Source organism: Lissotriton vulgaris, chromosome 5 (assembly GCF_964263255.1).
Source record: "Lissotriton vulgaris chromosome 5, aLisVul1.2, whole genome shotgun sequence".
In the NCBI taxonomy this organism is placed as follows: domain Eukaryota; kingdom Metazoa; phylum Chordata; class Amphibia; order Caudata; family Salamandridae; genus Lissotriton; species Lissotriton vulgaris.
The window spans coordinates 2033089756-2033113081 of NC_141693.1; the positions used below are offsets into that span (position 1 = coordinate 2033089756).

Genomic DNA, 23326 nt, shown 5'->3' on the forward strand with positions numbered 1-23326 from the left:
CCTGAGCCAAGAGCAGTGTTGTTTTCTTAAGGGTTCCACTAATGGCAGTGTGATGATGTTAAAATGTCCGATAAGTATATTATTTACTGTGTTTGTTTCTCTGGCAGCAGTACAGTCACTAGGTATGTGCTGCTGTTTTCTAGTCCCAGCGCTCTCCCGTTCCACCATTAACTTTGGACTCAAGTGCAGGGGTGTGTTTGAGAGCAGTATGGGAAGCCCAGGGCTACACTAATATACATGGATTTTTAGTGGCCTTATGTTATCAATAAAAAAGAGGTTCTAGAGCACTAATGAGGGAGAGGCTTAGACTTGACCCACTTGTTGGTTTTCCTGAGTACAGGATTTGATTGGGCTGAATTTGTGCTTTTCCACTAAAAAGAGCGCTTGTGTGACACTTTGACTTCTGTAAAAGTATGTACTAGATACAGCAGGTTTTAGTTGGCTATGATCAAGGCAATAGGCTTGACATATTGATTGTGAAAAGCATGTATTAAAGTTGATAGGCAATTCAGGCTGGATTATTATTTCTCCACATTAAAGCACGAGTATAGGTATTTAGTTACCTAAATTAACAACGATTATCTTTGTACGGAAAACATTTGGTGTTGGTTACCGCCTCTGACAAATGTTTGTGGTAGAAGATTTGCACTATAAAAAAAATCTGCTAGAATCTCTTCAGAAGTCATTACACGCTCAGCTGTCTGCCTGGATCGTGTAAAAAAAAAAAAGGTGTATATATACATTTTTTCACTGAGAAAAAACAAAGGTTACAGGGGCGTTATAGTTAGGAAATCGCATTAAAAAAACTTGGAAATTCACTGAAAAAAACAAAGTTTAAAGGGACTTTACAGTTAGTCTGACATTTTCCCCGTACAAAACTAGAGAAATTCAGCAGTTATACTATAACTCGCGCCCCCTCAATGCACTGCTTATGACCTCGCATATTACATCACTCATGAAGTGGTCAGTGACATCACTGATGACATCTGAAATGACGCTGTCTGGGAGCCCAGGGAAACACAGCTGGTGTAGGCTTCGTCTGCTCCATTGGCCTGGTCAAGTCCCCAAGCTCCATCGCCGTGTAGGGGGGCTGATGCGGACACCTCCTGCAAAGTGGAGCAGCAACCGGCAGCTCCCGCGTCCACCACTGCCCACCAGATGCTGAGCAGCATCTGGGCATCGGTCATCAAAGACAGCTAAAGGTAGGGGGGTGAGCGTGGGCATGAGCACGGCAGCCTTAGTAGTCTGATGCTGAGTGCGAGCCCAGGACCCTGCGGAAGCGGCCCAGCTAGGTCTGGGTGTGGCATGCATGGGGCCTGGTGAGCTCCCGCTCGGGCACTGCTTTACGACCCGGCCACTTCACTCCACACCTAGTACCCTCATTCCCTGGGAACTCAGATCCTGATTTCAGGGGAAAACTTGTCAGCAGAAGGAGTGGTGGCAGGGGGTTGGGTGGTGCAGCACCCAGGCAGCAGGTCCAACCCAGCCCCCCCCCCCCCAACCCCTCCCTAGTACCTGCTGTCTATCCAGAGTGGGTCAGCCCTGAAACCACTGCCAGGTCTGTCAGGGAGTTGGACCACAGACCACATTGCCCTTTGTACCCGCCTTCCACTGGAGTACCAGAGAGGGTGGAGTCTGGTAACCCAGAGGAGTTGGACCACAGACCACATTGCCCTTTGTACCCGCCTTCCACTGGAGTACCAGAGAGGGTGGAGTCTGGTAACCCAGAGCTGCGAGCAATGTGTTGGGGAGCGCTGTGCACCAGGTGCTACGAGGCCTAAAACCTGCTGCATCTTCTCCCTGTGCTGTCTCCTCTCCACCCCACCCACCCCACATTGACAAAACAATTCAAGCGGAGGGTATGGCAGCGCGAGGTGATAGTGGCCTCCCCAGGCGGCCAGCTCACTGAATTGCCCGGTCTTAAAGGGATGAGCCCTAAAAAAAAAGATATTGGCTGCCCAAATATGACCCCAGTGGAACCGATTAGTACCCAATTGCAAAGAAAAAGGTTCACAAGGAGTACCATCCAGCCTCTGAGCCCGAACTAAATCCCCTAGCCCACCCCACAAAGATGCTCAATTACGCATTTCTTCAAAAAAACAGCTAACTCCAGCAACTTCAGTACCTCCCAGGGTGACCAAAAGGACTGCTCTCAAGAGGAAGCCTTTCCTTACTTGGACACGTCCACCCCACAGGCAACTACCAACACAAGTGCGGGAGGAGAGACCTCCCAGCGCCCAGAAACTCCCAAACGGAGGTCGCTATTAAGCCCAGCAAGCCGAAGAGAACAGGAAGGCGACTCATCACAAGCTTTTTCTGGGGCGCTCACTGGCGACATCACATCTACAATGAAAGAAATGGCGCTTGGCCCTTTTATCAATAGGAACAAAGAGACTGCACTGCCAAACAAGCATTTACAATGCAACGGTCTCGCCTTTGCAAAAGTTAGAGCTATTGGCATTTTAAATGACAACATTTTTATTTATGTGTTGGCTTTGAAAACAGATAAATAATGGCATTGTCATTTACAATGCCAATAACCTAATCTCTCGCAAATGCGACACCTATTGCATTTGCACACACACACCAAGCATTTGCAATGCAATAAGTATCGCATTAATTAAGTTTGAGCTATTGGCATTGCGAAATATTGCTACACCAATTGCAACAAAAGTCTATAAATTGTAAGGCAAAAAAATGTATATTTATTTTTGTAGCAATGGTGACATGCTGCGCTTTAGATGAATATGTTTTTTAAAAGTAAAGTGTGCCATACTGCGATTGCTACAATAGTTAATTGTGGATGCGTTAACAATTGATGTGTGCACTGATGGCTGGTGGTGTGTGGGCCTGGTGGAAGTGTGCACTGACAGCTGGTGGTGTGTGTGCCTGGGCAAAGCGTGCACTGATGGCTGGTGGTGTGTGCCTGCTGAAAGCGTGCACTAACGGCTGGTGTGTGTGTGTGTGTGTGTGTTGAAAGCGTGCACTGATGGCTGGAGTTGTGTGTGCCTGGTGGCAAAGCGTGCACTGACGTCTGGTGGTGTGTGTGTCTGGAAGCTTACACTAAAGGCTGGTGGTGTGTGCGCCTGGTGGAAAATAGTGCACTGACATGTTTAAAAGTAAAGTGCACCATACTGCGATTGCTACAGTAGTTAATTGTGGATGCCTTAACAATTGACGCGTACACTGGCAGCTGGTGGTGTGTGCCTGGTGAAAGCGTGCACTGACAGCTGGTGGTATGTGTGTGTGCCTGGTGAAAGCATGCGTGCCTGGTGAAAGCATGCACTGACATCTGGTGGTGTGTGCCTGGTGGAAGCGTGCACTGCCGGCTGGTGGTGTTTGTGCCCGGTGAAAGCGTACACTGACGGCTGGTGGTGTTTGTGCCTGGTGAAAGCGTGCACTGATGACTAATGGTGTCTATGCCTAGTGAAAGCGTGCCCTGATGACTAATGGTGTCTGTGCCTGGTGAGTGTGCACTGACGGCTAGTGGTGTATATGCCTGGTGAAAGCGTGCACTGGCGGCTGGTGGAGTGTGCCTGGTGAAAGCGTGCACTTACGGCTGGTGCTGTGTGTGTGTGGTGGAAGCATGCACTGACGGCTGGTGGTGTTTGTGCCCGGTGAAAGCATGCACTGACGGCTGATGGTGTCTGTGCCTGGTGAGTGTACACTGATGGCCAATGGTGTGTATGCCTGGTGAAAGCGTGCGGCTGGTGGTGTGTGTGCCTGGTGAAAGCCTGCACTGACGGCTGATGGTGTGTGCCTGGTGAAAGCATGCACGGACGGCTGGTGGTGTGTGTGTTCACCTGGTGAAAGCGTGCACTGACGGCTGGTGGGGTTTGTGCCTGGTGAAAGCGTGCACTGATGACTAATGGGGTCTGTGCCAGGTGAGTGTGGACTGACGGCTGGTGGTGTGTATGCCTGGTGAAAGCGTACACTGACGGCTGGTGCTGTTTGTGTCCCTGTGAGGAAATATAAATTTTATGGTCAAGTTGTGTTCCCTAGCGTGTACCCCACCGTCTCCATTTACCAGCTTAAAGTGCATGTAACTTCCCTCCTGTGCCAGCTATGAAGACGCAAATACATTTGCGTCCAACGTTAACATGTCCTCTTTCAGACCCACCCTGAATGGGTTGAATATTCCGTTTCTAAGTATGCTATGCCAACGTCTTTATGTGGTGTACTTTACACGTTTTTCAGCTCTGGCGAAGTAGGCCCTGAATTCTGCCATCAAGCCTTTTTTCTGCCTTCTGACTCTGAAAGCCTCAGCCCAGGCTGTCTCTGTACCCGTGACCTCTGCCTTACTCCCTGTGCGGCTCATGGCGCTTAGCTCAGCCTGCTGCCTGCCAAGACTGACTTCAACCTTCGAATTATCTGTTCCGCTCTTCGAAAATGCATTCCTGCCTACTAGTTTAAGTAAACATCCCCCCAGCTGCAGAGCAAAGGGCCCGGCCTCACTGTCTCCGTGCAAGTAATTCATAGCCTCTGTTACCATGGTAGGCCCATGCCCCTCGCATTCTCATGTAGACACTTAGGCGCTTATACACGCACTCACAGTCAGTATAGAATAGCTTCTGCCCCAGAGACCTTTTCCGTTTAGATAATATGGTTCCCAAACATCAGATATCAGATATGATAGAGTACGAGTTGATCTGACATGCCAGACTTCTGTCTCTTTCCGCCAGTGTAAATGTCAAGTCCCCTGCACCCTCTGGTTTCACGTCAATCACACGTCATGCAGCTGCGCGCGCATCCAGGCCTCTGATTTCTGCTGACATTGTAACATTCTGCTTTGTGCCACCCACTTGTGACACCTACCTGTGACGTTTCTAGCACACACCTCTATGTTCACGCCTAGTTCACGCCTTCTAATTACGTATCACTACCACGTGTGTGCTCTTATCTTGCTTCTCTCAGCTGTTACGCCTACTGTATTGGTTTCTACTGTACGATTTAAGTATATAAGCTATGTATTGTCAATAAAATATTGCTCTATCCCTTCCTGAACCCCTGTGGTTGCAGGAACATGATATCCAGTTCTAGAACCATTCCTTTTTAAGGAATAAAACCCCAAAGAACTCTAACACCACGGACTCTGCCTCTTTCTTTCCGATTGAGTTATTATTGATTAAGTACTTACCTGCATAGAAATTAGGACGGTAAATCAAATATTTACCACACCTGCTGAAAGCGTGCACTGACGGCTGGTGGTGTGTGTCTGGTGAAAGCGCGCACTGACGGCTGGTGGTGTGTGCGCGCCTGGTGAAAGCGCGCACTGACGTCTGGAGGTGTGTGTTTGTGGTGGGAGAGTGCACTGACGGCTGGTGGGGTTTGTGCCCGGTGAAAGAGTGCACTGATGACTGATGGTGTCTGTGCCTGGTGAGTGTGCAGTGACGGCCGGTGGTGTGTATGCCTGGTGAAAGTGTGCACTAACGGCTGGTGCTGTTTGTGTGCCTGCTGAAAGCGCGCACTGAAGGCTGGTGGTGTGTGTGCCTGGTGGCAAAGCGTGCCCTGACAGCTGATGGTGTGTGTGTGTCTGGAAGCATGCACTGAAGGCTGGTGGTGTTTGCCTGATGGAAAAGTGTGCACTAGCATTTGTTGGTAGGCGGATATGTAGACAAAAACAATGGCCAATTGAGTCTCGAGGTAGGCGCATTTTATGAAGCAAACCGAGCTGAGGATCCAATTAACGACAGTTGTGATCAGGAAAAGGGGAATATCATAGGTTTGGTGGACTTCACTGGCTAAAGGTTCGATACCGACTGGTCTACTACAATGATAATTTGATTCACCGTTTTGCTGTAGAAAGTGAAGAACAGGAAATGGAAAACTATGTAGGTGGAGTGTTTAAGCAAGGTGAACATCATTACTGGAAGAGAGCTGAATGTACAGTACGAGTGTGGTTGGGGAGAAAGGGAATGTGTACAAAGATCTCCACAGCCTTTCAAATGTACTACGTTTTTCATAATTACAAATGAGGCTACCATGCTCCCTGCCCCCAACAATTTGATGTCTCAAGTCACAAGCCTGGGCCAAATGGGAAAGCTTAAAAAATGTAAATAATTTCCAAGGAAATGTGAAAGGCATAATATACAAAACAGCACGGTTTCTCAGCTTTCACCAGCAGCTCCACAATAGGTCTAGACCTACATATCGCTTTAGATGTCTATTGTCAACAACCTACCCTACAATACCAGATCTGTAGAAATTAAGCATGGTGCCAAGTATGCAGTGACAATGGTGAGCTCACAAATTACGCACTATAAATGAGCGCTGTAGAAACAAGTGCACAACATCTGCGCAGTGCTTGAAGACCAGCGGTAGCAACGTGCTATGTGAATACGAAAGCTTACAAACTGCCACCCCACTACCCCCAAATAATGTTTCCATCATTTGCAGGCTATCCATTATTTTGCTCCGAGGGGCGCAATTCTGCAAAACTGTCCATGGGTATCTGCTTTCCAAACGTTTGATACCAAACGGGAAGAAGAAGCAAGACTCATCACTTGTATAACCAACCCCGCTGGCTGTGTAAAGTCAACACAAAGCTCGCATGTCAAAGTGCATGTGAACAGTGTGCTGCGCGTGGCCATCTCTTGTCTGAATGCTGGTTTACCTGCGGGACAGGAGATGTGCACGCGGGCGTGCCTGTACGTGCTCGTCCAAAGACCAGAATCGCTGCGCGTGCACTGCTCTGTGTCCCTTGAGAGCTAACTTGGCGACAATAGGTCTCGATGCCGAGATCTAAAAAGAACCATGGTTCATCTGTTCCATTGTCCAGTTGGCCTTATCTTCAGCAAAGCAGTTTGTTCCGTCATGCATTTAGTCCTTCACCCTGAGGGCCTGTGCTCCATGCTACCCCAGGGGCAGTTTTTGGACGGGATTATGTGACGCTAACGACATGAATCTAACCAATCCCGCAGCTTCTCTTATGATGTTTTCAGCATGATGAGAGAAGCTCCATGATTGCACGGAGCAGGTTAACCCAGTGCTCCTTGTGTGACTGGGAGCCTGTGTCTGCAATCCACCGCTGTTATTACAGATGCTGAATTGATGAAGTGGGCAAGGTGCGCATGCCGGGCTGGCCGACGCAAGACAGCCGGCCAATCTAACATGTGCACTCCGCACTTTAGGTGTCATCCCTGCTGCAGTACTGCTGCTAATCATTCAGCAGGAAGGAGTCCTCCCCGCCCTCATGAACCCAGTGGCACACACTGATGCAGATCATATTGAATAGTTGGTTTACTGTTGCACTTGCAGCAGGTGGGGCGAGGCTCCTACGGCCAAAGGTAGGAACCACTGCTGAGCTGTACTCTAAGAGACGTAAGTGCTTTTGAAGGTACATCATTCAAACCTCTGTGGGGCTCGATCAGCGGACTAGCTAGTTCTCCTTCACTCAGGCAGAGGTCTTTCTGATCCTGAATTTGGAGAAATGTTAGAACTTTTATAGATCTACCAACCACAACACCCACAGTGACGTCTGAGGATCCCTGCCACAGGAACCCTGCGATTCTCTGAGTGCGGGGCTGCCTACTGCAGTAACACAAGCACTATTAAAGGGACAGGCTCTCAGATGTTCTGCATTGAAAGGTAACGGTGGTGGCCAAGGGCTTGTTACTGTATGTAAACACATCTTCTCTGTTGGGATCTCTAGTTCAAACTCCTCAGAATTGGCATACATAGCGCTATAAAAAGCAGGTGATGCGATTACCCAAACCAATGGTGTTGAATAAGGACCTCCTGCCTGTACAAAGAACCCTTCTACAGGTTCTGTCGCCACAGACTCCAAGTTACCAGGACACCAGGTTCTGGCTGTTCCTCTTCTGCAAGCCATTCTAAGTCAGTCCAGTGGGTTCACCTACAGTGAATTATGACTCCACCCCCTGGGGTGCATTACAGAGACTGATCTGAATGGAGCGGCCTAGTGGCTGCATTTTCCAATTCCGGTTTGACTACAGACAGCATTGCCTACTTGCCAGTCCTCATGTTATCAGTACTTTAAAACATGCATAGTGGGCTCTGGGTCATCCACAGAGAAGCCCTTCTTGCTCACCTCATGCTATTATCTCTGTAGTGTATTGTTCCACCTCTTAAGGCGTACTTCATTGCAATGCAGCTATACAATTTTCCCACTACATGATCATTACCACCATAATTATCTTGATCACAACTAACATTGTGCCTACCACAGTTACCACCACCATTAATCATATCACCACAAACCACTACCATTACTACCTCTATTTATACCTCCAACAGCATTTCCACAATCACGACTATCGGCACCTCCCCCATTACCACCAGCATTACCAGCACCACTAGGACTACCATCATTACCACCACTACCATTCCATTCACCACCTTTAACACCAACCCCAATTCCACCACCACCACTGTGTGCAGTGATAAAACAAACATTGGCAACGTTTCTTTTTGGTTTAAGAGAGAAAAGGCAAACCAGAGCTACTCACTTTGCCAGTGCTTGTTAAGGCTGCCGGTGCTTCAGCTGCAAGGTTACATGTGGAAAGAGTAGCTGTGTGTTTCTGCAGGCACTGTGCGGTGAGGTCCTGTTGAGTCGAGTAGTAATGCTTTACACACTCAAATGTGGATGAATAGCAATTTATCATAAAGTAAATCAATGACATTCAGAAGTTAATTCACACACAAGCATCGATTGCATTTTCAGAGAAGGAATATATATATATTGTCCTAGGTAAGTTAACAACACTTCATAAGGAATATAGCTTAAACAAGGCGGTCTGTGCGCAGGGAAGAGGTGCTCTTGCAGTGTGAAATAATATGATAAAAATTAAAGCATAATCTAACTCCCTGGTTACACAGTGCACAGTGCTTTGGCCCGATATAGTCGTGCAGTACTGGAGATGTGATATTCAGTCATCTAGTCATGTCGTCCTCAAGACTGCATTAAGGAGACGCCCTATTGTTTAAGAGTGTAAAATGACAAAGTCAAAGGGAGTCTTATCGGGGCTTCGGGTGGTCGCTCTGAAATCCTAAAAGAAGCTCCCGCTGAGCGCCTCGGTTTGATTAATTGTAGATGCTCACATAAAGAGGCCGCTGACTAGATGATTGAATGTCGTAAAGAGATATATATACGTGTCGAAATGTTAACAAACTATATGAACTCACCTGCACTACATGGCTGGAATGAGGCAAAACAAATTGACCCTAGTACTGACCAATGAAATACATGTATGTGCTGTGCAGCCAGGCTGTATCAACTGTGTTTAATTTTTGTTGTATTCTTTCACGCGCGTCTACACACTGCACAAGCACTCCGTCCATCTTTCATTGCACGTGGAACACTCGTTTGAGCTATATTACTTATGAAGTGGTGTTGGGGCGGTAACTATAGCAAGAACGATCTATGTGTGAGTGTGAATTCACTTTTGAAAGCAATTGACTTAGCGCGGGACACTCCGGGTGGAGTGACTAAAAGTGTCAACATAACATAACCTACTCATGACAGATTGCTCGACAGGTTCCATCTGAGATTGCGCAACATTACTACCTGATCCAACAGAAGCAGATGTATTTGTATAGTGTAATACGCCGAAGTTCTGGTGGACACAGGGTAGCTAACCCTGTCGATTGTTACTTGCTGTGACCATCAGGGCACACCTTTCCTGGAGGGCAATGCTCATAAAAGGCCAGAGTGGAGGAGATCTGCAGAGCAGGCAGCAACCTTTAAAGTGATCGCAGTAGAATCAGGCAGGAGAACAGGGGCTAACGGGACAGGAGCCGCGGGTCTCCGCGGACCCCCTTCTCGATGGAAAGGCAGCTGCATGGGTCCTTTGTCCGTGCAGAGATGGGCAAAACATGCAGGCGAAAGTTTTGATGCTACTTAACTCAGCCCTTTATCCTTGCAGGGTCGACATAAAGAGTACCGCATACATAATACTGTTTGGAGTGTTGTGCATAATTCCCACCCGTCCCTTATCTGTGTGCTCGCACACGGTGCGCCCCCCTCGGTCCCCAGCCTGTGCCCCGCCCCTCGGAGCCCTATTTGGCAAGCCGCTGGTGTCTGCACCAGACTCTGGGGCTGTGGGGGGTGAGCAGTGTCCGCTTCCTAGCGCTGTGTAGCGGCTGGCGCAGTGGCAGCCCGAGGGGTCAATGCACTCGAGGAGGGAGAGAGCAGCCGGGCGTGCCCTCCGTTGGAAGAGGTAAAGCGCTGCGAAGGGCTAGCACGTAGGAGGGGGAAGTGCAGGAACAAAAGAGCGCTCACATTCACAGCTGATACAGGAGGCTTGGGGCCGCCTCAGACAGACGTACAGCTGCGTGGGGGATGACAGGGAGGTATCCAAAGATTTGCCACAGTTCTGGCCACCTTTTCCCCTCACTGAAACCGGGGCCTCTCTGAGCTGTCTCCGAAATATCTCCATACAAGGCCCGCTGCAGAGGCGCAAGGCGGGGGGCACTGCTGTGGGCCGGGCGGGGTGTGAAATACAGGGCAGTACTCTTCCCCCGCCCAAAAAAACGGTTGGGACTGCCCCATTAAAACCCCTCTGAGAAGTGCTGGTACTGCCCCCTGACACTGCTCTGTCAGAAAGTGGCGCAGTCCTGTTTAGAAGTGCAGATGCTCCTGTTACGGGAACTATCGCTTCCCCACAAGTACTGCTGGTGCCGATAATGCACCGGTTTTAGCTCCACTGTACAGCCTCCCCGTGACTCTCTGCCTCGTTGACCCGAAAACGAATTGCTCCGTTCCATTATCACAACGGCACGTAACAGTGGGCATGCACATATAAAATTTTCAAAGCTACAAACTCAAAATAAAACGCGGTAATGTGGGCATGTTGCTTTTGTAGCGAACATTCACAGCTTACCTCCCACACAATAAAGGAAGTAGTAAACGAAGGGCTGCATGGCATATTTAAAAACAACGCCACTGACGAGATGCAGTGAAATGCAAAAAGTGACCCAGGAACAGAACTACGTGGTTTGAAGCGGACGCCGGAGCACTGACGTCACATGCCGATTCCCTGTTGAAGAGACTATTCCACGGACTCGTCTCCCGCTTCCTACTCCCTGGTCCGTATTCCACGAGGGCAAGACGTGGGACTCAGGGACGCTCTGCCCTGATCCCACCCTTTTTAATATTTCCATGAGACCTCTGGCGGAGGTGGTCCATCCTTTTGGCGTCAAAATTGTCACCTATGCAGACGACACCCAGCTTGTGGTTTCATTAAACCAGGCAGGGGGGTCGTCTAGCACCCTGGGCCCCTGTCATGAGGTGGTCGCCAAATGGATGGAGCTCTCCTGCCTTAGACTCAACGGGTAAAAAACGGAAATTATGTTACTAGGCAACCCCGCACCCAACATTCCGGTCCCTTTTTGGCCGGAATGTATGGGACCCCCTCCCTCCTCAAAAACACAGATAAAAAGCCTGGGAGTCTGGCTAAATAGCTCCCTGGATTTTATGGTCCAGGCCACTAAGACCTCATCTACCTGTTACGGTCTGACGAGGATGCTCCGTAAGATCCTCCCTCTTCTTCCGTTCCAGGCGAGGAGAGTCATGGTTCAGGCCCTGATACTCTCTCGCCTGGATTACGGCAATGCTCTCTATCTGGGAGCCCCAAAGGCCACAATTTATAAACTTCAGGTCACACAGAATTGTGCCGCCCGATTGCTCTACCAAATCCCACGGAGGCAATCTGCTAAGCCTGTACTTAAGAAGTTACACTGGCTGCCCATAACAGCTAGGATTCAGTTCAAAGCTATGTGTCTTACGCAGAAAGCAATCTGGAGGACCGTTCCTGCCATAATGCACCCTTTGATTACCCCTTACCTCCCCCACAGAGCCTTGCGCTTCAGTTCACTCCACTTGGCCACCTCGAACAAGATAAACAAAGCCCGTTGGGGAGGCCGCTCATTAACACTCAACGCTGTAAAGCTGTGGAACTCTCTCCCCCTCTCGCTTCGAAGGACCAATAACTTGCTGGCATTCGGAAAGCTTTTAAAAACCCACCTATTTGGTACATCCTGCTAGCACGAATTCCTGTACTCTTCTGATTCAGATTCTAGCGCTGCGAGGCCTCGGGGTAGTATATGCGCTATATAAATGTCATTTTCATTTCATTTCATTTCAACAGCTTCGGTGCCCATTTTAATTTAAACTTCGAAATACAGTATGCATGAATTATATTTGCTCTTCCTTGTACGACGTGAAACTCTTTAGCCCGTTCTCTGCAGCTGTCCTTCTTTTGAGCCTTTGTATAAGTTACATGGTCTCTGGCAGCCACATTTACTCACCCACCAGTCGCATGTCAGGGTCAGTCGTTTGGGGCCAAATGAAGCGGTGAAAGGGGACTAAATTACAACAAATGCACGTAATATTTACAGCTTTTTATTCTAAAAGTGTACTTCTTGGCCCCCTCTTTATTCCTTTTCCCCTCACTCAGCGATGGGGTCCATAGTGAGCAGCTCTTACTGTGATTCAGTTTCTAGTCCTTTGAGTCGGCAGCTCACATCACGTTTCCTGATCCTTTCGTTGACTGCAGTCAAAGTACCCTGATGTTAAACTATCAACTCATCTTTTGTACAGCGCAGACTCTCCTGTTGTCCCGGCACATCGCTTGAGCCTGGTTTACTGTAACAGCACGGGTTGGACTCTCGTGCTAGAGATCTCTTGACATCCTTGAGGTGAAATGGACTCCAGACAATTTTCTAACAAGTTTTCACATGGGTTTCAGATTGCCTGAGTAATGCACCCGACGTCACACAAGCCTTCCCCGTGTTTATCATAATATCTAACGATTCTAATCCTGCGTGATAATTAGTGAAAATATGGCGAGCCAGGCATAAAGAAAGGCTTGCGGCCGCAAGGCATGCCACGCTGGTATTAAAGCAGTAAAAGGGCAGCATGGCGCTGGGAGGCCGTGGGCACATGATGTTTTCACAGCGCGGCTGTCCTATCCGCCCTACACATGCGCTCATTGGTGTGGGGACGGCGGGCACAGTTAAAGCGAGAAAACGAGCATGCATGCCACATATGCTAAAAAGTATAAATCCTTACCATAAGCTTATTGTTGGCCCTGCGTTTGTAAATGGAGGAAGTAAGAGGCAGCTGCAGCTGAAGAGAGAGAGCGAACAGGGAGCAGGAGGAATCAGCTGCAGCCCGGTAGAGGGAGCAAGTGTGGCGCATGCAGTTTCTGAGCGTAAAGGAGAAAAGAGTGCGCTGAAACACATAAATAACATAGCGAGTAACAGGACATGTAACAGTGGCAGTCTTTATGGGAGGTTACAATAAGAGAGAAGGCTGTACTAAGGATGGACTGCTAAGCCTGTTAACCAATGAAAAGCCACCATTTACAAAGAACAGCAACAGGAGCCAATTAGAAAGATGTGTGGAAAGTGGGCAGAGCTAAATACCCATATCCTGAATACAGCATGTCACGGTGAGACAGTGCAAGTACTGCTTAGGCGAGACCTAAAAAGGACAAGCTCTGAGGTCTTTTAGATTCGAACAAAAATTCTCAAAAATGGGGTGATGAGTGAATTGAAATAATAATATAATTTAATTTTTTATATCCGTATATCAGGTGAACATCTTAGGCCAGAACGCGTTTCACGACAACTAATCTCTTCATCAGGGCCAAAAGGCATACACGATGTTGCATACACTTGACGTGTACATGGTTATACATATGTAGATTCACAAATCGGAAAGAAATAATCAAAGAAAGATCAGACACAAGAGAAATGAAAAAATAGAACAAAGTGGAGAAAATGAGATGAGACAACTTTGATTAATATAATAACTTTCAATATAACATGGCCAACTAAAATCAGAAAATGCAAGAATGCACTGGAGGCACACCAGAAATAAAGAAACACAATTGTCATAGTTTGTAACCTAGTGGGTAATAGGATTGTACACAAATAAGACTGTGTGCATTTTGCATTTTTACTGTTGCTTTGAGAACAATGATTTAGTCATCACATGGGTATGATCAGTTTTTTGTAAAATTATATTTCTCTTATCATATCTGTCACCACAAGAAACAGTTTTTACTGATCTTTCTCTTGTACAGAGCTACAGGGTTACGTCCGCTCTCCCCCCGCCCCCCCCAACCCCCCCAGCACAAAGGAATTCGCATTTCCCGGCCGCTTGCATTTCCCGGCTGCTCTTCATTATTTCTTTCACATTTTCCAGCCGCTTTTCATTATTTCTTTAGCATTTCCAGGCTGCTTTTCATTATTTTTATATATATTATGCCCTCTGTTAGACTCTTTTTTTTTTTTTTTTTTTTTTTTTGTGCCCTTCTGCCCTGTTAAACTCGTTTTTTTGTGCCTTTCTGCCCCCTGTTAGACTCGATTTCCCCTTGTTTTGTGCGCAGCCCACCGCGCGCGCAGCCAATGCTTGTTTTCATTGTTACTGTTTGACTTTGTGGGCCTGTTATAAAATGTGACTCCGCTAGCACGCGCTGGTATAGGACTTCGTGACACAGAAGAGTCTGTCCGTTGTGACACTCGTGCTGGTGAACACGCAGCCATTGTTCTTTGCCGGTGGCAGATGCGAAGCTGAAACCAATTGACGTAGGAAAACTTCTACATTCCTCTTAGTAGATAATGAGACCTACATTCATTGAGGCTGATATGTAACACATTTAGCTCTTCTTGGTATTCATTCACGTTCTTAGTTTTTCCCCTCTGCTAACCTCATAATAACACTCATAGTATTCTGAAACACGTGCAGCGTATGAATCTCGCCATTTCCTCCTTTCATTGTTGTTGATAAATTGAATGCATTAGAGCCGGTGATAATGACTAGCACAGTACTAGGCGCTATGTGAAACACGCAGCACTGCTCTTCTGATATATTCGCTCTGCGTCACTGTTCAAAATGACCAAGTCACGAAGAAGGCCATGGATAAGGATCAATTATTTGACTAACAGTTCAATCCAGCACTGCACTAAAAACACGAGACGCAGACTGTAGCATCGGTAACATTTACATGTATGTGCGATCTCAAAATAAATCTCTGCTCTTTAGTACTGTGTCAAGTACATGCCCCCCTCCCGCACACAGGTTTAAACCATCCACACCACACGATATAGTTTTATGTACAGCACTTACAGTTTATAAAGCTCATGCTACAATAAAATAGCGCTTTGTAGAGCCCCGCTGCTGTTTGGAAGCGTCTCTGGGTTATGTCAAACCTCGAAATTAATTAAAGAAACACGCGCCCTGAAGCAGCCTGGTCTCGCAGCACAGCGCTGTAAAAGCACGTGATTACATTATACTGTGGGATAAAAGCGGATTCAGCTCCTCCTTTTTTTCTTTTCCTAATCATATTCGGATGCACCTCCCCGTGAAAAATCATTGTTTAATAGTTAATTATTTGACAAAAAGCTCCCTTCGTTTGGTGTACAATAAAGTTTATTAAGATAAAACAAGCGCCAAGAAATCAGAGCATCACGGAAAAGCTTGTGTGTTCACTAGTTTCTGGTGATGCTCGCACTTTAGAAATATGGGCCACTTTCACAAAACTTTCTTCCCATCTAAGGGTCACTCATCGACATAAAACCCGAAGTTCCAACCGGAAAGCGGGAATACGGATTCATTTCTGGGTTTTTCCAACAGTTGCATTGCAAACTGAACACAAACGCAAATGTAATGCTGGGGCGTGCAGAAGCACAATTGGCGCCAGCACAGGCTGCCAAAATGCTGGGGTGAGAGTGCAAAACAGTGCAAATGGCCAAACTGGACACACAACAAAAACACCCCATTATGTAATCATTCATCAGCACCACCACATTCACACAGCACCACTCAGCACCAGCACAGCACCACTCGGCACCACCACAGCAGCACTCGGCAGCACCACTCTGCACCACCACAGCACCACTCGGCACCACTCAGCACCACCCCAGCATCACTGAGCGCCACCACAGCAGCACCACTCAGCATTACCACATCATCACTCAGCGCTACCCCATTATCAATCAGCACCACCACAGCATCACTCAGAACCACCACAGCATCACTCAGCTCCACCACAGCATCACTCAGCTCCACCACAGCATCACTCAGCACCACCACAGCATCACTCTGTACCACCACATTATAACTTAGCCCCACCACATTATCACTCCGCGCCATCACAGCATCAATCTGTGCAACCATTCAACAACAACTGGTTCAAATATGTTCTCTCAATGTTTCAAGCTTTATTACAAATGTCACAAAAAGATGTTAATATTTCACTTCTGTTCTTGGATTTTCATCACAATAAAATACACTGAACATAATCTTCACAAAAGTTATTTACAAAAGTTTAAACTATTGCCATTATAAATTACAATCACTTTTATTTAAGTATTAATTATTTAAAAAAATTAAAAGCCATTGTTATTTGTAATATCAATACATCTAAGTCACGTAAATACAAAACATGTTGCATTACAAATGCTATAGGTGTCACATTTGCGAAAGTTATAACTATTGGCATTGTAAATAACAAAGCTATTAATGTAGCTATTTTCAAAACCAACACATAAATAAAAAAATTGTCATTTACAAGACCCAATAGCTCAAACGTTCATAATGCGAGACCTATTGCATTGCAAATGCTTGTTTGTTGTTTTAGCTCTAGGTTTCAACCTATGACACTTTTGTTTGTTTCTTTCTGGGGTGCCTTCACTGCATTCTGTAGAACAGTGAAGGTTTTGGATCCTACGTCTGCCCAGCCCGGATCTCAACAATGGGGAAAAAACAGAACAGGGTGGCTGGACAGGATTATTATCAACGACACCTTTTAGCCACGTAGTCAAAGAAATACCACGCGACCTCTGGGAAAGAATCCCAAAACAAATTTATTTTCTACTGAGACTCAAATTTTTAAGGAATCTAGGACATGAACGCAAACAAAACAACTGTTATGACAGTGAATAAGTGATGGCAATATCTACAAATTTACAGAATTTACAAATATACAATACATACAAAAGTGAATGAGGCCACATTGGTGAACGAGACACACAAAAAACAATGCAAAATTCAGTGAACAAAATTAATTGCGATTATATACAGTGCAAAACTTTGGAGTGTAAAGTAAATGTGAACCAGTCCTACAGACTGTGAAACCATGGGACAGGCGGGGAGGTGGAATGGAATGCCTGCCTGTCAGCCAAGCCTGTGGTTAGTTTATTTAAAGCGGGTTGCACAACTAGGGTCCAACGGAATCGATGTAATTGTGTCCTAGTGGCACCCTTGGAGGTTTACCACAGGGTGGAGGTGTCGACGCGTTTCGAACCGGGGTTGTTTCAGGTTCTCTTCAGGACAGGGACTGGGGATAATGATTCTGCTCAATGGCGTGAGAGTGGTCGTAGTACCGGTAACACTCGACCGGGCAGGATTTCTGTGCTTCAACCAGCTATTAGGCTGGAAATAGGGGTGCCCACGAATCGGTGCACAAACGGTGCTCACATGTTCCAACGTCTGAGGGTGGGAACTGAAATCCCAGTCAAAGGAACACTGTCTGTAATTTCTAGTCTAGTCCGAGTCAGCAAGGGGTTAATGGTTCGCGCTGACTTTCCGTTCGGAATCAATCCGGCGTTTGCGTGCAGAAACACAGCCTCGGAGTGCAGCTTTGTTTTGGGATTCTTTCCCAGAGGTCGCGTGGTATTTCTTTGACTACGTGGCTAAAAGGTGTCGTTGATAATAATCCTGTCCAGCCACCCTGTTCTGTTTTTTCACTGCATTCTTGCATTTTCTGATTTTAGTTGGCCAGGTTATAGGACAAGTTATTATATTAATCAGAGTTTTCTCATTTTAATTTCTCCAATTATTTTCTCTTTTCATTTTAATTTCTCTTGTGTGTGTGTGGTGTTTCTTTTATTATTTATTTCTGATTTGTCGTGAAACACGTGTTGCGCTGTGATTTTCATGTGCATATAGAAAATAAAATTCCTATTTAAATTCATTCATCACCCCGTTGTGGAGAATTTCTGTTGGAATCTAAAGTACCTCAGAACTCTGTCCTTTTTTTGCACAATTATTTATGGGATTGGAGGGTTTTGTCCTATAAACATTTCTAAGGTCAGTGTGTCGGGCCTTTGAAGAGCCTCTGTTCCCCTCCACCTCTATTTATAACTGTAACTGCTAAATTTCTGGTTTTGTGTCTGTAAAATCTTAACCTAACTATAACGTCCCTGTAACTTTTGTTTTGTTGGTGAATTTCTAAGGTTCAGTAAACATCAACTTTTTAATGCTATTTCTTAACTATAACGTCCCTGTAACCTGGGTATGTGAGTGGTGTGGGGGTGTGTCAGTGTGTGTGCGCGACTGGCTGTTTGGGTATTTGAGGGGACCTTATGGGTGTATGAATGTGAGTGAGTGTTTTTTTTAATTGTGATCTGGATCCGTCGCAGATAGTGTCTTTGTGGGTCTGTGAGTGACTGTGTGAGTGGTTCTCTGGTGCTCTGAGTGAATGTTTAAGTGACTGGGAGTGTGAGTGACTATGGGTGTGTGAGTGGGTGTATGGATATGTGAGTGAGCGTGTGAGTGGTTCTGTGGGGGTCTGAGAGTTGGTCTGTGAGTGAGTGTCTTTTCCTATTGAGATCTGGATCTGTCGCAGATTCACCCCTGGGCAGTGTGTGTGTCTGTGTGAGTGCTTGTGTGGGTCTGTGAGTGGTATCAGTGACTGTATGGGTGTGTGTGAGCGGGTGTTTGCATGTGTAAGGGTATGGGAGTGGTTGCGTGGGTGTGAGTTGGTGTATTATTTCTTTTTTATTTATCTTTTTTTTTAATTGAGGTTTGGCTCTGCAAATCCGTTGTGAATTCAAACTGGGTCCACGTAGAGCACCACAGTGGATCCGTGAATCCTCACATGCCACAAAAACCCAGTTTTTGGGCTATTTCTTCAACCACGAGAGGTCCTCACAGGCTCCTCCATTAGTTCCATGGAGTCAGGATACCTCTATCCTGACCCCTTATATCCTTCTTAGATTTTATTCCCCTTCCCCTGGAACCTGTATCTTGATTCACAAAATGGTAGCCGCAACTTTTCAATCATGGCATTGTTGTTGGCGCGTGGATCTGCAGATCCACGGTGGTGGATCCACATCTCTAGATATACATAGATCTTTTTTCTATAATAACTCCAAAACTACCTAACTTATTTACACAAATTACAACAAGCATTGGCATAGCCAAAAGGTCTCTCTTTTGGAACCTTATAAGTATTTAGTTATGCAGTATAATATCCTTGGTGCAACATCAACTGTTGCATGTTTAAACACTTATACGGTCCCAAAGGCGAGGCCTATTGGCTATGCCAATGCTTGTCCTTACTTTCAGCCATCCTGAACGGCAACTTCTCTGCAGTACAATAGAGCTAAAACACTGAAAAATCCAATAGATCACGCATAGGCATTACCTATTGGCCTTGCCAGTGCTTGTTTTAACTTTACACTCTATTCAACTACAAACACACTGAAGAAAACCGGATCTGAACGGTGCACAGTAGCTATTTATCTTTAGCACGGCCTTGCCCCTGCTGTTGTACATGTGTGTTCAGTGTCTGCATTCTCCGTGACCCAGCCATGCCTGCTGCTGTTGTACATGCCTGTTCAGTGTCTGCACTGTCCGTGACCCAGCCATGCCTCCTGCTGTTGTACATGTGTGTTCAGTGTCTGCATTCTCCGTGACCCAGCCATGCCTGCTGCTGTTGTACATGCCTCTTCAGTGTCTGCACTCTCTGTGACCCAGCCATGCCTCCTGCTGTTGTACGTGTGTGTTCAGTGTCTGCACTCTCCGTGACCCAGCCATGCCTCCTGCTGTTGTACGTGTGTGTTCAGTGTCTGCACTCTGTGACCCAGCCATGCCTGCTGCTGTTGTACATGCCTGTTCAGTGTCTGCACTCTCCGTGACCCAGCCATGCCTCCTGCTGTTGTACATGTGTGTTCAGTGTCTGCACTCTGTGACCCAGCCTTGCTTCTGCTGTTGTACATGTGTGTTCAGTGTCTGCATTCTCCGTGACCCAGCCATGCCTTCTGCTGTTGTATATGTGTGTTCAGTGTCTGCACTCTGTGACCCAGCCATGCCTCCTGCTGTTGTACATGTGTGTTCAGTGTCTGCATTCTCCGTGACCCAGCCATGCCTCCTGCTGTTGTACATGTGTGTTCAGTGTCTGCACTCTGTGACCCAGCCTTGCTTCTGCTGTTGTACATGTGTGTTCAGTGTCTGCATTCTCCGTGTCCCAGCCATGCCTCCTGCTGTTGTACATGTGTTCAGTGTCTGTATTCTCCGTGACCCAACCATGCCTCCTGCTGTTGTACATGTGTTCAGTGTCTGCACTCTCCGTGACCCAGCCATGCCTCCTGCTGTTGTAGTACATGTGTGTTCAGTGTCTGCATTCTCCATGACCCAGCCATGCCTCCTGCCGTTGTACATGTGTGTTCAGTGTCTGCATTCTCCGTGACCCAGCCATGCTTCCTGCTGTTGTACATGTGTGTACATGCCTGTTCAGTGTCTGCACTCTCCGTGACCCAGCCTTGCTCCTGCTGTTGTACATGTGTGTTCAGTGTCTGCATTCTCCGTGACCCAGCCATGCCTCCTGCTGTTGTACATGTGTGTACATGCCTGTTCAGTGTCTGCACTCTCCGTGACCCAGCCTTGCTCCTGCTGTTGTACATGTGTGTTCAGTGCCTGCATTCTCCGTGACCCAGCCATGCCTCCTGCTGTTGTACATGTGTGTTCAGTGTCTGCATTCTCCGTGACCCAGCCATGCCTCCTGCTGTTGTACATGTGTGTACATGCCTGTTCAGTGTCTGAACTCCCCGTGACCCAGCCTTGCCTCCTGCTGTTGTACATGTGTGTACATGCCTGTTCAGTGTCTGCATTCTCAGTGACCCAGCCATGCCTCCTGCTGTTGTACATGTGTGTTCAGTGTCTGCACTCTGTGACCCAGCCATGCCTCCTGCTGTTGTACATGCCTGTTCAGTGTCTGCACTCTCCGTGACCCAGCCATGCCTCCTGCTGCTGTGCATGTGTGTTCAGTGTCTGCACTCTCCGTGACCCAGCCATGCCTCCTGCTGTTGTGCATGTGTGTTCAGTGTCTGCACCATTCCTAACCCAGCTTTGTCCCCTGCTGTTCTACATGCGTGTTCAGTGTCTGTACTATCCCTAACCCAGCCTTCTCTTCCAGGCCACAGGCACCGACCAGCTAGTGGGAGCCGGCTTGGTGGCCCTCAGCTCTGTCCTGTTCATCTACTACACGCTGTGGATCATCGCTCTGGTACGTTCGACACGCTGCTCACTCTCACAAGTATTTCTACCTAATATTCCTTGCTTTTTCCTCTCCTTGCTTTTTCTGCATGTGTTCATTTAGTGATATAAGGTATTTTGTGCACGCTTTCTGTTACTTTTTATGTCTTGTGTACAGTCAGCTTTTAGCGTCTGTTGTTGAGGACCTGTTTTGGACATTACTGATGCTTACAGTGGACTTTTGGGACATTCTTTGCTTACCATTGGTTGATTTTCTTCTTATCCTTGCTTCTTATTTGATGGTTTCCTTTCTCTTCTTCTGTTGGTTCTTCCCCCTGAGCTTAGCGTCTACCATCCTTTTGATTGGATGACTTGCATCCTTCCACTACTCAAGCTCCTTTTTTGTTTGTGGTTTTTATCTGTTTTCCTGCTCACTACCCTATGTGCTGCTTGCCCTCTCAAATCCTCTATCTCCCCCCCCCAGCTTGCTTCTACCACCCCAAAGTCCAGTTTTTTGTTTGTTACTTTTTCAGCCTCTGAAGCTCCTCTTTTCTCCTTTGCGTAGTTTAAGATCTCCTCCCCTGCTATGCGTCCTCTAAACACCAACACCGAAGCTAGCTTCCTTTTCCAGCTCAGTCGCTGCTCCTTCCTTGCATCCTTTTCCCCGCTATATCTTTCTGCTTCACTGCACTCCCCCGATACCTACGTATTTGTCTCCCTGCAGCCTTTCATTGATGCGGAGCATATGGATCCTTTTCCCCCCCAGCATCTTTCTGCTGTGAATCCTTTCTCCCTCTGCATCTTTCTGCTGTGAATCCTTTCTCCCTCTGCTGTGAATCCTTTCTCCCTCTGCATCTTTCTGCTGTGAATCCTTTCTCCCTCAGCATCTTTCTGCTGTGAATCCTTTCCCATCTTTATCTTTCCGCTGTGAATCCTTTCTCCCTCTGCATCTTTCCGCCGTGAATCCATTGCCCCCTGCATCTTTCCGCTGTGAATCCTTTCTCCCTCTGCATCTTTCCGCTGTGAATCCTTTCTCCCTCTGCATCTTTCTGCTGTGAATCCTTTCTCCCTCTGCATCTTTCTGCTTTGAATCCTTTCTCCCTCTGCATCTTTCCGCTGTGAATCCTTTCTCCCTCTGCATCTTTCCGCTGTGAATCCTTTCTCCCTTTGCATCTTTCCACTTTGAATCTTTTTCCCCCTGCATCTTTCCACTGTGAATCCTTTTCCCCGTGCATCTTTCTGCTGTGAATCCTTTCTCCCTCTTTCTGCTGTGTGTTGGACAGGCCACATGAAGGGCTCGCTCCCTCCCCGCACGACCAGGCCCAAGCCTGGCTCCTCCAGTGTTACACACCATCACGACCCGTCTGCCATCCCCTCCGGGACCCCTGCCTCTGAACATCTCGACCTCATGGGCACGATTCCCTACCGGCCTGCTCGCCCGACCTGGGCGCCATCTTGGACACAGCACCACGCGGCCGCGTGGCCTCCGATCGACCCTAACCCTGGGCCTGGCCAGGCCCCGACATTCCGGCACCACCATCCACCCAGGAGGTGAGCGGACCACTTGGCAGGTCAATGGGAGAAAGAGGTGTCGATGGCTCTCCCCCGCCAGGTGCCGATCGCCCCCAGCTCCCCCAGGCGCTGGCTCCACCCCCCTGCTGGGTGTCTGGACTCCCTCATCCCGGACCTCCCGACCCCCAAGTACGAGGGTCCGGACATCAAAGGGCGCCAGACCTATAACTAGGGCAGCTCCAGAGCAGGAAGGCAGTTGTATCCTGGAGTCGAGAGACGCAGTGAAGAACTCATCCTTGACGGACTACTGGCGCTGCCGTAGCCCTGCCTTGCGAAACTATCGTCCTGCCTGCTGGCGCTGCCGCAACCTTCTGAAACCTTCTTCGTCGTCGGGACCTGCTGGCGTGGCCGCGGACCGTTTGTAACCACCACCTTCATCGGGACCTGCTGGCTCCGCCGCGGACCATCGCTACCTTCAACCATCCCGGGACCTGCCGGCTCCGCCGCGGCCCGATCATCTAGAACGCCGAGCTCGAGGATTGAGAGCTATTTCCACCTAACCAATTGGTAACAAGACTGTCCCGCTAC

The 23326-nt window shown here is 47.7% G+C and overlaps 1 protein-coding gene across 1 annotated transcript in view; it reads left to right on the plus strand.

Moving 5' to 3' along the window:
- DPM2 (dolichyl-phosphate mannosyltransferase subunit 2, regulatory) overlaps positions 1–23326 on the plus strand; it is a 53423-nt gene that overhangs the window by 6178 nt on the left and 23919 nt on the right. The window contains exon 2 of the mRNA XM_086924948.1: positions 21168–21257. Coding sequence (XP_086781074.1) covers positions 21168–21257 — 90 coding nt within the window. The remainder of the gene's footprint in view (positions 1–21167; positions 21258–23326) is intronic.